General features: G+C 43.3%; 1 protein-coding gene across 2 annotated transcripts in view; it reads left to right on the top strand.

The window, feature by feature from the left end:
* The first annotated feature begins 454 nt into the window (after positions 1-454).
* Snx12 (sorting nexin 12) overlaps positions 455-12,913 on the top strand; it is an 81,881-nt gene continuing 69,422 nt past the window's right edge. For both annotated transcript variants that reach the window (XM_059250317.1, XM_059250319.1), the window contains exons 1-4: positions 455-726; positions 7,171-7,266; positions 8,545-8,669; positions 9,214-9,304. In XM_059250317.1, coding sequence (XP_059106300.1) covers positions 562-726; positions 7,171-7,266; positions 8,545-8,669; positions 9,214-9,304 — 477 coding nt within the window. In that variant the 5' untranslated portion in view covers positions 455-561. The remainder of the gene's footprint in view (positions 727-7,170; positions 7,267-8,544; positions 8,670-9,213; positions 9,305-12,913) is intronic.

Below are 12,913 nucleotides of genomic sequence, written 5' to 3'. Positions count from 1 at the left end.
CGTGTGTAGCGTGAACTGAAACCGTGAGTGGCACAAGTAGTGGGGCTGCATTCTACGTTTCTGGTACTGTTGTTGGAACCTCACCTTCCAGAAACCATCCTTCTATTTTCATGGAAAATCCGGACTTATTCAGGACCTGGGGTTTCAGTCTAACACCTTAGGATAATAGCTCGCAGGGCAGTGCCCGCTGCTGATTGATGCACGGGATGAGACAATTTCTGGGACTGAGGAACACAGATTGGCGGAGCCTGCGTGTGGTGCTTCTCAAAGTATTGGACAGGGAATATTAGAGATGCAGGTTCCGGGGCAGCTACCAGTACCACCCGGAAGTCTGAATGACGCTTTCACCATAAGGTACAAGCCCTAGTCAGCATGGCGGCTATTCAGGGCGACGGGCCGAGACTCAGGCGGCGTGTGCGTGCGCGCATGCGTGCGCGCGTGCGCGTCGCCGCTGTCTGTGGGTTGGCTGGTTATTTTGCAAGCGGGAGGGGCCGTGCGCGCTCTTGCCTCAGGCCTCTGTCCCCCACCCCCTTCGCCGGTACCGGTCTCTTCTTAGGAAAGATGTCGGACACGGCAGTGGCTGACACTCGGCGCCTTAACTCGAAGCCTCAGGACCTGACCGATGCTTACGGGCCGCCAAGTAACTTCCTGGAGATAGACATCTTTAATCCACAGACGGTGGGCGTGGGCCGCGCGCGCTTCACCACCTATGAGGTTCGCATGCGGGTGAGTCACGGGGTGAGGGAGACAGCTGAGGGAGGACGACGCGGGAGGGGAGGGGGCATGGGGACGACTAAAGGCGGGGAAGCTTGGCGGGGTCATGTGAGGGTTAGGGCTCGAAAGGGCTGGAGAGAAGGCTGCAGACTCAGCTGTGGCCTGAGGGTACAGAAAACTCCAGAGGGGACTTGGGGCGGGGGTGAAGGAAAACAAGTACTCACGAGGCAGAAGTGAAGCATGGCTGGACAGGGTGTGGAAGATGGACAAAGATTAGTGAGGAATTCAAGTAGAGTGGAATCATGATTGACAGAAGGACGAAAGGGGAGGGTGGAAGAAGGCTGGGGGATGGAAAGCCAAGGCGATGGCTCGCTGGGTCCCACAACTAAACTAGGTTATGGAAGTCATTCTAAAGGGGGGGGGCGGTGGGAAGGCTGGGCTAATTCCTAATGAGAGCTCTCTGGGATGATGGAGTTAAGCAAACCTTTAGTTCTAGGAAAGACTACCGGAAAGAGAGACAGTGGGCTTGTGAGAAAGAGCAGAAGTAGAAAGGCAGTCTTGAGACTGAATGCTTTGCTGACTTGTCTAAGATTTACATCTGAAAGAGAGAAATGTTTTATGCTTAAGTTTCTTAGGTACCACAATGCCGTGTCTTGCGTGAAACCCGGCCCTGCACTGGGATTGGTGGATTGTCAGTTGCTGCTCCCATCCTCTGCTGACTCTTTAGATTTGAAGTATCCAGAATGCAGAATGTTTACTTCAGATTTTATTAGCTATCACTTTTTTTTTTTTTTTTTTGTTAAAGGCCATTTGCTTTTTCTGTCCCTAGTCTGTAGTTACTTTAATACATGACATTTCAGAACGGCTCTAGGCATGGCTTCTTCCAGTTTGCACCCCAGGGGACTTTATTCTCTTAGTCCATAGTGCAGGGATGGAATGTGCAGATAGAGTACATGGCTCACACGTATTTTTTTTTCCCAGTTGAAGTGGTACAGGTTTAAAAAAATTAGGAACTATTTTTTAGTTTTCCTTGTGTTTTCTTTTCAGTTTGGAGATCCAGGATATTCTTTGTGAATAGCATCCCACTTGAATAGCATTGGAGAGCCAAGAGACATATGGTGCTCTCATTTTTTAGAAGAATTGAATGAGAATGCTTGACAGTCTTAGGGGAGAAATGGTCCTCTCCAAACTGAGGGGGGAAAGTGATAGCAGCATGAGGAATGCTTGCTTGTCTTGTGGAGACTAGACTATTTGAAATGATCTCTTTGGAGAAGCATGGGTTTACGTTCTTTAAACTATGATAAAAGAGAAGGGTTAATGGAGGAAGGCTTAATTACTCAAGGGAACCTAAGTATAACGTGTTCAGTATAAAGACTACTTTTAGGGTTTTGGAGATTTTGTCTAGATGTATAAGAGCCTTAAGGATTAATAAGGAAATCGTTCTCTTCTTTAGGTATTCTTATAACAGAGACCATCCATCTGGTCCCTACAATGAGCCAGGTACCAAACTAGGTTTTAGCTGTCTTCTCTTCTCTTTTCATTATTTTTTTCTGAGACAGAGTTTCTCTGTGTAGTCCTGGCTGTCCTGGAACTCATCCTGTAGACCAGGCTGGCCTCCAACTCAGAGATCTGCCTGTCTCTGCTTCTGCCTCTGCTTCCTGAGTGCTGGGATTAAAGGTGTGTGTCAGTACGCCTGAGTAGGTTTTAGTTTCTGTATGCATTTTTAAAAAGTAGAAATCAGGAAAGCATGTAGTTTAAGTAATTTTCCCAAGTGCATATAACAGTATTGGATAGGGCTGGGATTTGAAACCAAGTCTCAAAGTCCATGTTCTTTCCACCACTTTGTTAAGGCTTAGTTGCAAAACTTAGTATGCAAAATGTACACTGAGCTTTTTCGTCAGTCCCTTCCACAGTTCTAGCTATGTAATGTTGATAGAGTTGACGGTGGTTCTTCTTTCTGTGGGTTTGAGTTGATTTGAGGCTTTTACTGTTTTATTGAACTCTAGTTTTTGTAAAAATATGTAAAATCGTTTGTATTTATTTTTTTCTGGTGCTGGGGATTTAATTTAGACCTCATGCATGCTGAGCACACACTCTGCCATTGATCTACAGCTTCAGCTCCATATAATAAATATTGATGAAGCTATTCTCTTTAATTTTATTCAGAAATGGATCCTGCCTGCCTGAGGAGTCTGGAGAGGTGCTATGGTGGCCTCACATCATTATACATATTCATATGGATGTTTCTTTCTTTTTTTTTCCTAGACAGGGTTTCTCTACATAGCCCTGGCTGTCCTGGAACTCAATTTGTAGACTAGACTGTTCTTGAACTCACAGAAATCTGCCTGCCTCTGCCTCCCAAGTGCTGGGAATAAAGGCATGCACCACCACCACCTGCTTCATATGAATGTATCAATGTGGACTTGATTTTTTTTCTGTCCTTTTACTTTATTTTGTGCTGAGCAGAACCCCTAAACCCTCAATATCCTGTATTATACAATTCTGGCTTCCTCATATGATTTGTAGTTTGGAGCCCAGGGACTAGCCTTCTGTGTAGTAGCTTTTTTCTTAGATGGTTAAGTGCTGAGATGGAAGGACAATATTTTCAGCATCCTTTGGGGGTAAGGAAGGAATAGTTTTTTTTTTTTGTTGTTGTTGTTGTTAGTCAAACAAAGCCCATAAAAAGACAGTTTTTAAATTAAAAACTTTTAAAAAAGAAAGATTTATTTATTCTATGTGTATGAGTGTTTTGATCAAACATATGTCTATGTATCATGTGCATCCTGGAACTGGAGTTATGGATAGTGGTGAGCTACTACATGGATGCTGGGAATTGAACCTGGGTCCTCTGTAAGAACAAGTGCTCTTAAAAATGGAGCCATCTCTCCAGTCCCTTAAATTTTTTTTTTTTTAATTTTGTGAGACAGGGTTTCTCTGTGTAGCTTTGGAGCCTGTCCTGGAACTCACTCTATAGACCAGGTTGGCCTTGAACTCACAGAGATCTGCCTGCTCCTGCTTCCCAAGTACTGGAGTTAAAGGCATGCGCCACCACTGCCCAGACCTTAAAATTTTTGAAATTATATTTGTATTTATCTTGTGTTCAGGGGAAGGGTTGCAGCACATGTCAGAGAACAACTTGAGGACTTGGTTCTCTCTTACCATATGGGTCCTAGAGATGGAACTCGGGTTGTCAGATTTAGATTCAGGCACCTTTACTTGCCCAGTCATCTCACCAGCTTCCAGTTTCTTATTTATTCTTATTTTTTGTTGTTGTTTTCTGAGTTTCATGTAGCCTAGGCTGGCCTAAAACTCACTGTCTCACTGTGTAGCTGAGGATGACTTTGAACTACTGACCATCCTATTTCCACTTATCAAGTGCTGGCATTACAGATCTTTGCCACCATGTTTACTTAGTTGTTTATTCCTTTAAAAAATATTTTTGCCGGGCGGCAGTGGTGCATGCCTTTAATCCCAACACTCGGGGCAGAGCCAGGTGGATCTCTGAGTTCAAGGTCAGCTTGGTCTACAGAGTGAGATCCAGAACAGGCACCAAAACTACACGGAGAAACCCTGTCTTGAAAACAAAAAAAAAAAAAAAAAAACAAATCAAAACAAAAAAAATTGTTCTTTGAGAATTTTTTTTTTTTTTGTTTTTTCGAGACAGGGTTTCTCTGTGTAGCTTTGCACCTTTCCTGGAACTCACTTGGTAGCTCAGGCTGGCCTCGAACTCACAGAGATCCGCCTGGTTCTGCCTCCCGAGTGCTGGGATTAAAGGCGTGTGCCACCACCGCCCGGCTAGAGAATTTTATACAATGAATTTTGACCATATTCACTCCTTCTCTCCTCCTAATTCCTTCCTGATCCATTTCCACCTCCCTCTCTCTCCAACTTTTGAGTCTTCTTTAAAAACCAAACCAAGCCATCCAGTCCAGTTTGTATTGCCCATATACTTCTGGGTATGAGGCCATCCGCTGGAGCATTGTAGACATACCTGGGGCCACACTCTGAAGAAAACTCATTCTTTAGTTTAGATGACAAAATGTTATGTATATCAGACTCCATTTAAACCTATTAATATTTTTTGAACCTTGAAGATTTTGGGTAGAATTGGCCAGTTATTGGCTGGGGAGGCAATTTCAAGACTTGGGGACTGTAAAAATTAAGGTAGTAAGGACCATGTGAGGCTCTACCAGAACTCCAAGATACTCCTTTTTTGCCAAGAGGCAGTTGTGTTGAGAAGAAAGAGGTAGTTCCTATTATTACCCACCCATTGCTCTGAATTGGCTGGCAAGAAATGTGGTCTAGATTAATATATGTATTTGACCATTTTCATTTAGAACTTGTAGACAGGAATGAAGATTTGAGCTTTTTTTTTTTTGGTTTTTCAATGGGCTTTTTAATATGTTAGAAGTTCCTCTTACCACTAGAGCCCAAGGAGTCTTCTCAGTGATTAAGATGTAGGAATGAGTAAGCTATAGAAAGCTAACTTACATAAAGGCTGTTCATTCTGCATTTTTTAGGTGAAAGGAGTAACTAGATTCATTCTAGTTTCTATTGAGTAATTGAGTATTGGTGCCTTACATTTTGGGAAAAGCAAAAGTTGTCGTGATTGTTGATTTTTTTTTTTTTTGAGACTGTCTCACTATGTTGTCCTGGCTAGTCTAGAACTCTGTATGTAGTGACTTGGCCTCAAACTCAGCAGAGATCTGCCTGTCTGCCTTCTGAGTGCTGGGATTAAAGGGATACAGCACCATGCACAGTCAGGTAGTTGATCTTAAGATCATCATGTAGACAACATACAGGATGCATAAAACATCTGAAGAAAACCTAGTAATGTGACGCTTTATAAACTGTAGAGATGGAAGGATCAGAAGTTCAAGATCATCCTTAGAAATGGGGATGTGGGTGTATTTTAGTTGTTAAATACTTGCCTAGCATGTCTAAAGCCCTGGGTTTGATGCCTGGCACTTCATGAACTGGGTGTGGTGGTATACCCCTGTAATTTCCTAAGGAGGCAAGAAGACAAAAGTTCAAGGTTATCCTCAGCTACATAGAGAGTTAGAAGCCAGCCTAGGCTAGAGACAGGGTCTCAAGAAAAGTATAATGTCAGAAGGGATCAAGGAGGAGGTAGACCACAATATACCCAGCTGATATTACCAGGAAAAGTTTTCTGAATTAAGTGAGAATTGAACTAGGACTTACAGGAAAGATTGGAATAGGAAAGCAGAGAGAAGCATGTCTTGGAGATCTAGAGAATGATCTGAAATAGCCATACTTTTGATTTTGAATGAGTAAGTTTAATTATGTGACAAGTCAGAGTAAAAGAATAAATAGCAAGAGATAGACAGATAGCAAAACATTATCAAGTCAGGATATCCAGCAGAAACTGACTGGGAAAGTGCCTTTAAGGCAGCCAGCTGGAGTTTCCCAAACAGAGAGTCCCAGACAGCAGAGTGTCCCCTTGGTTGAGGCTTCCAAGTAAAAGAACAAATAGCAACAGAAAGGTAACATCATCAAATCAGGCATCCCTAAGGTCCAGAAGAAACCATCTCAGGAAGTTAGGCAGTCAGCTGGAGTTCCTGATTGAGCATTTTCTCCATGGCTGAGCTTCCCATGAGTGAGCTTCAGCTTTTTTTCCACTGCAGGCATTTTTATATCATGGGATAAACATCTGTTGGAAATGGTTTACCTTCTAGTTGTTCTCAAAGACTGTTTTTACTGTTGGAGTGTTTTGTTGTTTTCTTCCCTCTGTATCACAGAGATAGGAAGGGAACAAATCCCCGGACGGGGCCTTTGAGACTACTTTGAGACAAACATGTGTGGGCATGAAATGGGGGTGGGGAACCCATCTGAGCTCAAATAACATGATTTACCAGTATAATGTACATTAGAACATGACTGTGAGTCTTCTCTAAGATAAATTTTAAGTAAAAGGATTTTATGTGTGTGTTTGTGGGGCGGAACCAAGAGCCTTGAGCATGCTAGGCAAGTGCTCTACCTCTGAGCTACCCTCCAGCCCCAGCAAGGGACTTCTGTTAATTGGGTATGGTAAGGGTTAATATATACCTGGTGGTGTTTTGGAAGAGTTTTAGGTATATGGTCCATAGGAACAAGTTTTCTTTTTTGTGATGCTGGGAGTCAAACTCTGGTGCTCATAGAGAGTAGGTAAATGCCCTACCACTGAATTATATCCTCAGTCCCAGAGGAACTGTTTCTTCATTGAGACTTTTCCAGTGGTTCTGACAGGTGGTCTCCACAGGTTGGTTGAACAGAACTTATTGCCTGTTTTCAGTTTTTATTTTTGAGATAGGGTCTCACTATGTAGCCCAGGCTGATCTGGAATTCCCTATGTGGCCTATGTTGGCCTCAAAATGCTGATCGTCCTGCCTCAGCCTTGTGTGTGTTAAAAGTAAGTGTCACAACACCTGGCTTCTCTTCATTCTTCCTTCCCTGTAGACAAACCTACCCATCTTCAAGCTGAAAGAATCCTGTGTACGGCGACGCTACAGTGACTTCGAGTGGCTGAAAAATGAGCTGGAGCGCGATAGTAAGGTACAGCTCATCCCTAATTAGTACCATTGGAGGAAGCAATCTGCATAGGCTCAGAGGGTATAAGATCACAGCTTGTAAAGTCTTGAAGTAGGTAGGAAGGGTGAACACATTCTTATAGACTGAATCCCAATGTATTGGTCCTGGGGGAATACCCTTTGAATCTTGAAAGAGATTTAGAATAGTTTTTTTTATCAAATTTTTAAAATTTATTTTACGCATCAACCATAGTTTTCCCTCCCCTCCTCTCCTCCTGTTCCTTTGCCCCACCTCCCTTCTACTCCCCCCCCCATCTACTCCTCCGTAAGACAGGTATTTTGTTGTTGTTGTTTTTTCAAGATTTCTTTTTTTAGCCTTTGTTGTCCTGGAACTAGCTCTGTAGACCAGGCTAGCCTCGAACTCAGAGATCCGCCTGCCTCTGTCTCCTGAGTGCTGGGATTAAAGGCATGCACCATCACTGCTTGGCTGACTGTATTATTTTTAAAAGTGTGTGTGTAGGGGGGTATATGGTGCAAGGGCACATGCAGGACAGAGGAGCAAGTTGTGTGTCCTGCTCTATCTACCTTGCACGTTTTACAGGGCTTCTTACTGAATTTGGAGCTAGGCCAGCAATCTCCAGCAATCCTCCTGTCTCTACCCTCCACCCTCAGCTGGACTTTTTTTGTTTGGGTCCTGGAGTCCATATTCAGGTCCTCATGCTTGTGCAGCCAATGCTATTAACTGATGAGCCATCTCCTCAGCCTCGTGAACAATATTTTTAACTATTGTTTTGTTGTTTGTAAAGTTAGTAAACTCCTGTAAGTGCAAAAATGTGTCAAGAAAAGCTTAGCTAAATGCTTGGATGGTGCTGGATTGTTAAAGAAAGGGAAGAGTGCTTGAACTTTACTTCCTTTCTTTTGAGATGGTAAATCTGTCCTACAGAAATCAAGTTGGATCCATATGAGCCATCTTTACTGTTCTAAGGTCTTAGCTGAACCTGGCATGGTGGATCCCAGGCCTAAAAGAATTGAGATACACAGTTTACCTGGCAGGTGAAGCCAGGAGGATCAGAAGTTCAAGGTCATCCTTGGTTATATACACAGTTGGAGGCCACCTTGCAGCCATGGAGGGGAAGGGGAGGGAGAGGGAGGAAGGGAGGTGGAGGGAGGCACAGAGAGAGAGAGGGGGGGGGGCGGGGAAAGGGAGAGAGAGTGCAAGCAAGTAGGCACTGGAGAGCCTTTTACCTTCTCATTTGCTTTTTTCTTTCTTGCCCTCTCCAACTGGGCTGCTGTTTGACTGCAGATTGTAGTACCACCACTGCCTGGGAAGGCCTTGAAGCGGCAGCTCCCTTTTCGAGGAGATGAAGGGATCTTTGAGGAATCTTTCATTGAAGAAAGGAGGCAGGGCCTCGAACAGTTTATTAACAAGTAAGCCGATTTCCTGGCTGCCCTGCTTACTCTATTTGCCATCATGAACTTTCTCGCCCTCCCCCATTTTTTCTCCCCCTCCCCCTTCCTCCTTTGTTCCATACTGTCCTCTTTCCCTTTTTGCTGAGGAGTGATTCCAGGGCCTTGTGTATGCTAGGCAAGCACTCTACCTCTAAGCTATTATACTCCCAGCCTATCATGATCTTTCTATATTTTTTTCTACTTTGTCTTTTTGTAATAGGTAGTATGATGTAGTGGGCAAACTGGATAGTTAAACTCCATTCCTGTGAATAAATTCTGATCCTGTATGTCAAAGCCTGAGAATGTAATGCATGTTAACCCTTTTAATTAGAATTTCCCTACCCTGTCCTTCTGTTCAATTTCCCTTCTACAATATTACAGTTTAGGTCATACCCCACTGCTATCCCCTAGAGGCTCAAACCTAAGGCTGATCATGCCCTTTTTCCTCTCTTCATATTCCTATTCCCCTGCCAATTCTCTCTGATCCCGGAAACTACTGATAACCATTTTGGTCTCTTTATAGAATTGCTGGGCACCCACTGGCTCAGAATGAACGCTGTCTACACATGTTCCTGCAGGAGGAGGCAATTGATAGGAACTACGTCCCTGGGAAGGTGCGCCAGTAGGAGTCCCTCTCACCACTTGCCCTCTACTTTATCTGCTGAAATGACATTGATTTTTACACTAAGCCTCTCTCTCTTTTTGATCTGAAGTTGGCTGCCCATCCTCTGGCCTGATAGACCGTCTTGCATTGTGCCCCTTGGTACCAGACTACACCATGTGGGCACTCTGCTAGTATCTCTTCTCTGAAGAGAGGTGGGAAACCACAGGCAGATGCTCTTTGCTTGGGGTTGGGGTGGGGGAGGGATTGGACTGGAAGGCAATTTTTGGGTGTTTTACCCATGCCAGAAGGCTAACCTTGGGGGTGGGGGGAGTTGTGCTGGTGAGGCACTGGGATGTATTACTGATGCTGCAAGTCTAGGGGCTTTTTCTTATTCTTAGGTTTCACCAGGAACACTGAATAGGGAGAATCTCTGCTTTTTCTACCTGCATGAAAATTTTCTTTTAGGGAGGAAGGTAGTAGAGACCCAAAACTTACTGTTTCTTCTAGGCCTGCTCCCAGTTTTCTCAGCAATTGTTTTTGGTTGTTTTTTTCTCCCTGGTTGCTTTTCATGGCAGTAATCCTCATAGAGTTAAGCAGTCTGATATGTGGAGCAGGGTGTATGGGTTTTATGGGCCCATCATCATGGTTACTGCAGAGTCAAGAAAGCCATAGGGTAGTAGGCTGCTCTTATTGCCTAGCCCCTATCCCTTTATGGCTCCCTACTCTGGCTGTCTATATTTTGCTCACTAGCTAATTAGTCAGAATGGGCCAGCAATCCTCCCTCCTCAACCCTTGTGACTTTATGGGTTAGCTTTGTAGGTTTTGAGGAATAAGAGCAACTTACCACTGCCAGGTGACTTCCAGAATGGTGGAGGGGGTCATGTTCTAGGTTCCTCTAAGTGGTAAGGAAGAGCAACATCACTTTCCTCCTTCCATTCCTCCTTTTCCCATCTCATTTAGTGCTGTCCCACGGGCAGAAGCACACACACCACAGTTTCTGATTGCTCCTAAGCACTTTGAGCTGTTGAATGGGGCTCAGAGGCAAGAGTTGTCTGCCGCCTTCCCCAGCTTGGTCACAGGGTTATTGAACTGTCTGTACTTGTTTCCCATGAACTCCAGTGTTGTTCCCAGAAACTGAAATAGGGCTAGCAGCTAGATGTAGAGTTCCCAAATCTTAGAGGCTAAAGCAGCTTCTTGAGGCTGGCAACTCTCTAGGCTATTGTTTGGAAGGTGGTGGTTTGTTTGCTGGGACCTGCTGTCAGTCCAAATGGTGGGATGAGAGCAAGTTAACTCTGGTGCCAGATAAAAGTTGGGACTCTTGGCTTAGACTCCCTATTATGGAAGGAATTGTGTTTTCTATGGAGGTCCTTGGGGAAAAGGATTGCTGATCCTGGTGTGATCCTGGTCAGAGAGGTCAGGATTAGATTTTGACATGGGTCTTGGAGCCCATCTCCGTGTTGAAGACCCTTGAGACAGATTAGCTCTCTAGCTGCCGAGCCCATGCTGGGGACTGAGCAGCCCCTTTCCCACCTCACCAGTGTCCATGTCCTTGCTGCCTTTGGATTTGTATCCTCTGTTACAGATATTTTTTAAATATTTCTTCTTTCTTTGTGCACAAGTGCTGAGACTCTGAGGCCCCATTTCTGCTGTGTATATATCCTGACTCGGGGCTTTTATTCAGCAAACTGTTCATTCTTCTGTCAGACAATGTCATATTCAACTCTGTTCATATTAAACCACTGTGAAGCAAGCCTCCGTTTTCCTCCTTAAGTTGTAAATTTACTATTTCCCAGTGTTGAGCGCATGCTGGGTATTGTGTAGAAGTCATGCAACATGGCCATTGTCCTGAGGTGATGACTAAGCTTTGCATTTATATTACATTACAGAAAAGCAGAATCCAGGCTGCTTATAGTAGTTTACCTATAGTTTCCTGTAACTTACAACTGACTTTGTCACATAGATAATGCATCTCCTTCCAGGAAGTAGCCATATAATATCTGTGGTTTAGGTCAGATTTAGCTGATCTGATTTTTATATTTGTGGAGTTTTGCTAATTTGAGTTGAATGTATTTATGTGTGTTTATTATATATGCATATGTAATGTGTTATAACAGAAACATACATATAGACCCATCTTCTGGTACACCCACATATCAACAACAGTTTCTTTCATTGTCCTTTTACCTCATTTGATGTTGCTTCATTATGTTGTTTTTCAAACAGATTTGATGCAGACAGAAAGGTGGGTGAAATCCTGATAATTTCTGATGGGTCTGTGTTTTCATCTAACTAATATGTCTTGTACAGAAGGGTTCCAGGAAGGTTGGGATGAGGGAGGTAGGAATCTTGTCATTTGGTAAATTAAAGATAGTTTTAGAGCTGGACATGATAGCGCATGCTTGTAATCCCAGCATGTGAGAGGTGGAGGCAGGAGGATCAGGAGTTCATGTCCAGCCTTTATGACATGGTGAATTTGAGGCCAACCTGGTCGCCCTAGAAAACCTACTTTTCATTTATTTTAAAATGAAACAATGGTATAGAAAATGATGTGTTCAAAAGATGAGGACATTACAGAGACCTAAGAGTGATATTTGGTTTTAAATAGAAGAGTCAGCTGAAGTAAAGAAGTTAAGAAATTTTTGATCATTAGAGAATGAGATGAATAAAAGATTTCTGAGGGAGTAGGAAGAATAGGTGTTTCTGTGAGATAAAGGAAAGGAGTGATCAAGAGATACAGCCTTCATAGGCAGCAGTATTGCAGGATGAACTGGAGAATAACTAGAAAAGGTGGCTATAAAATAAAGAATGAACAATGTTTTAGATAGCTAGTATTCAGCTAGGTAGGTGTAGGGTAGGGTAATCAAAGTACAAGTAAGATGAGTGAGTACATTCTATTTCTTCATAGACTTCATGATTCAAGAGCTCTCTATATAAGACAAAAATGAGAGGTAAATATGAAAGATGCGGTTCACGATAGCTAATTAATTATCCCCTTTCCCTACTTATTCTCTTATCTGAGACAGGTTTCATTTTGTAGCCCATGCTTGCCTGGAACTTATGATCCTCCTGTCTCTGCCTTCTGGGTGATAGCATTGTATGGGTGATTTCCTTTTATTATTAATTTTAATTTTCAACAAGTTCAATTTTCTCTTTTTGGAGGAAAATTGGCCATTTTAAACACAGTCACTAGGTCCTCTAAGAACCTTAAATCCAAGTCCTCTTTCCCATCCAATGAGTGTTTACTACTAATCAATCCCTTTTTTTCATTGCTCAGAAAGATTCAACTTTATGTTGGCTTCTAGGAGAGAGAGGCTAAGAACAAATCTTACACATAGCTAGACCTAAAAGAAGCCTACATCTTAACATTCCAAAGATGCCTTACCTACCCTTTGACCTATTGGAGATGAGAAGTTGAGCTAGTAAAGGTGGGAGAGGTGAACAGGCTTCACAGGATTTTCTGTGCTATGTATCCTAGGTGAGACACGTCTATGTTGAAATGCTTGGTGTAGTAATTTCAACAAAATCACCTGCTGTGGTAATTTAGACCAGCTGCTCACTGAAATGGCTATTTCTTCATGGCCTTGTGGGCTTTGAGTCACTCCTGGTATTCTCCTAGGCA

Source organism: Peromyscus eremicus, chromosome X, assembly GCF_949786415.1.
Source record: "Peromyscus eremicus chromosome X, PerEre_H2_v1, whole genome shotgun sequence".
Taxonomy (NCBI): domain Eukaryota; kingdom Metazoa; phylum Chordata; class Mammalia; order Rodentia; family Cricetidae; genus Peromyscus; species Peromyscus eremicus.
Note: the sequence above shows the minus strand (reverse complement) of the source record. Positions and strands in the feature narration are given on the sequence as shown.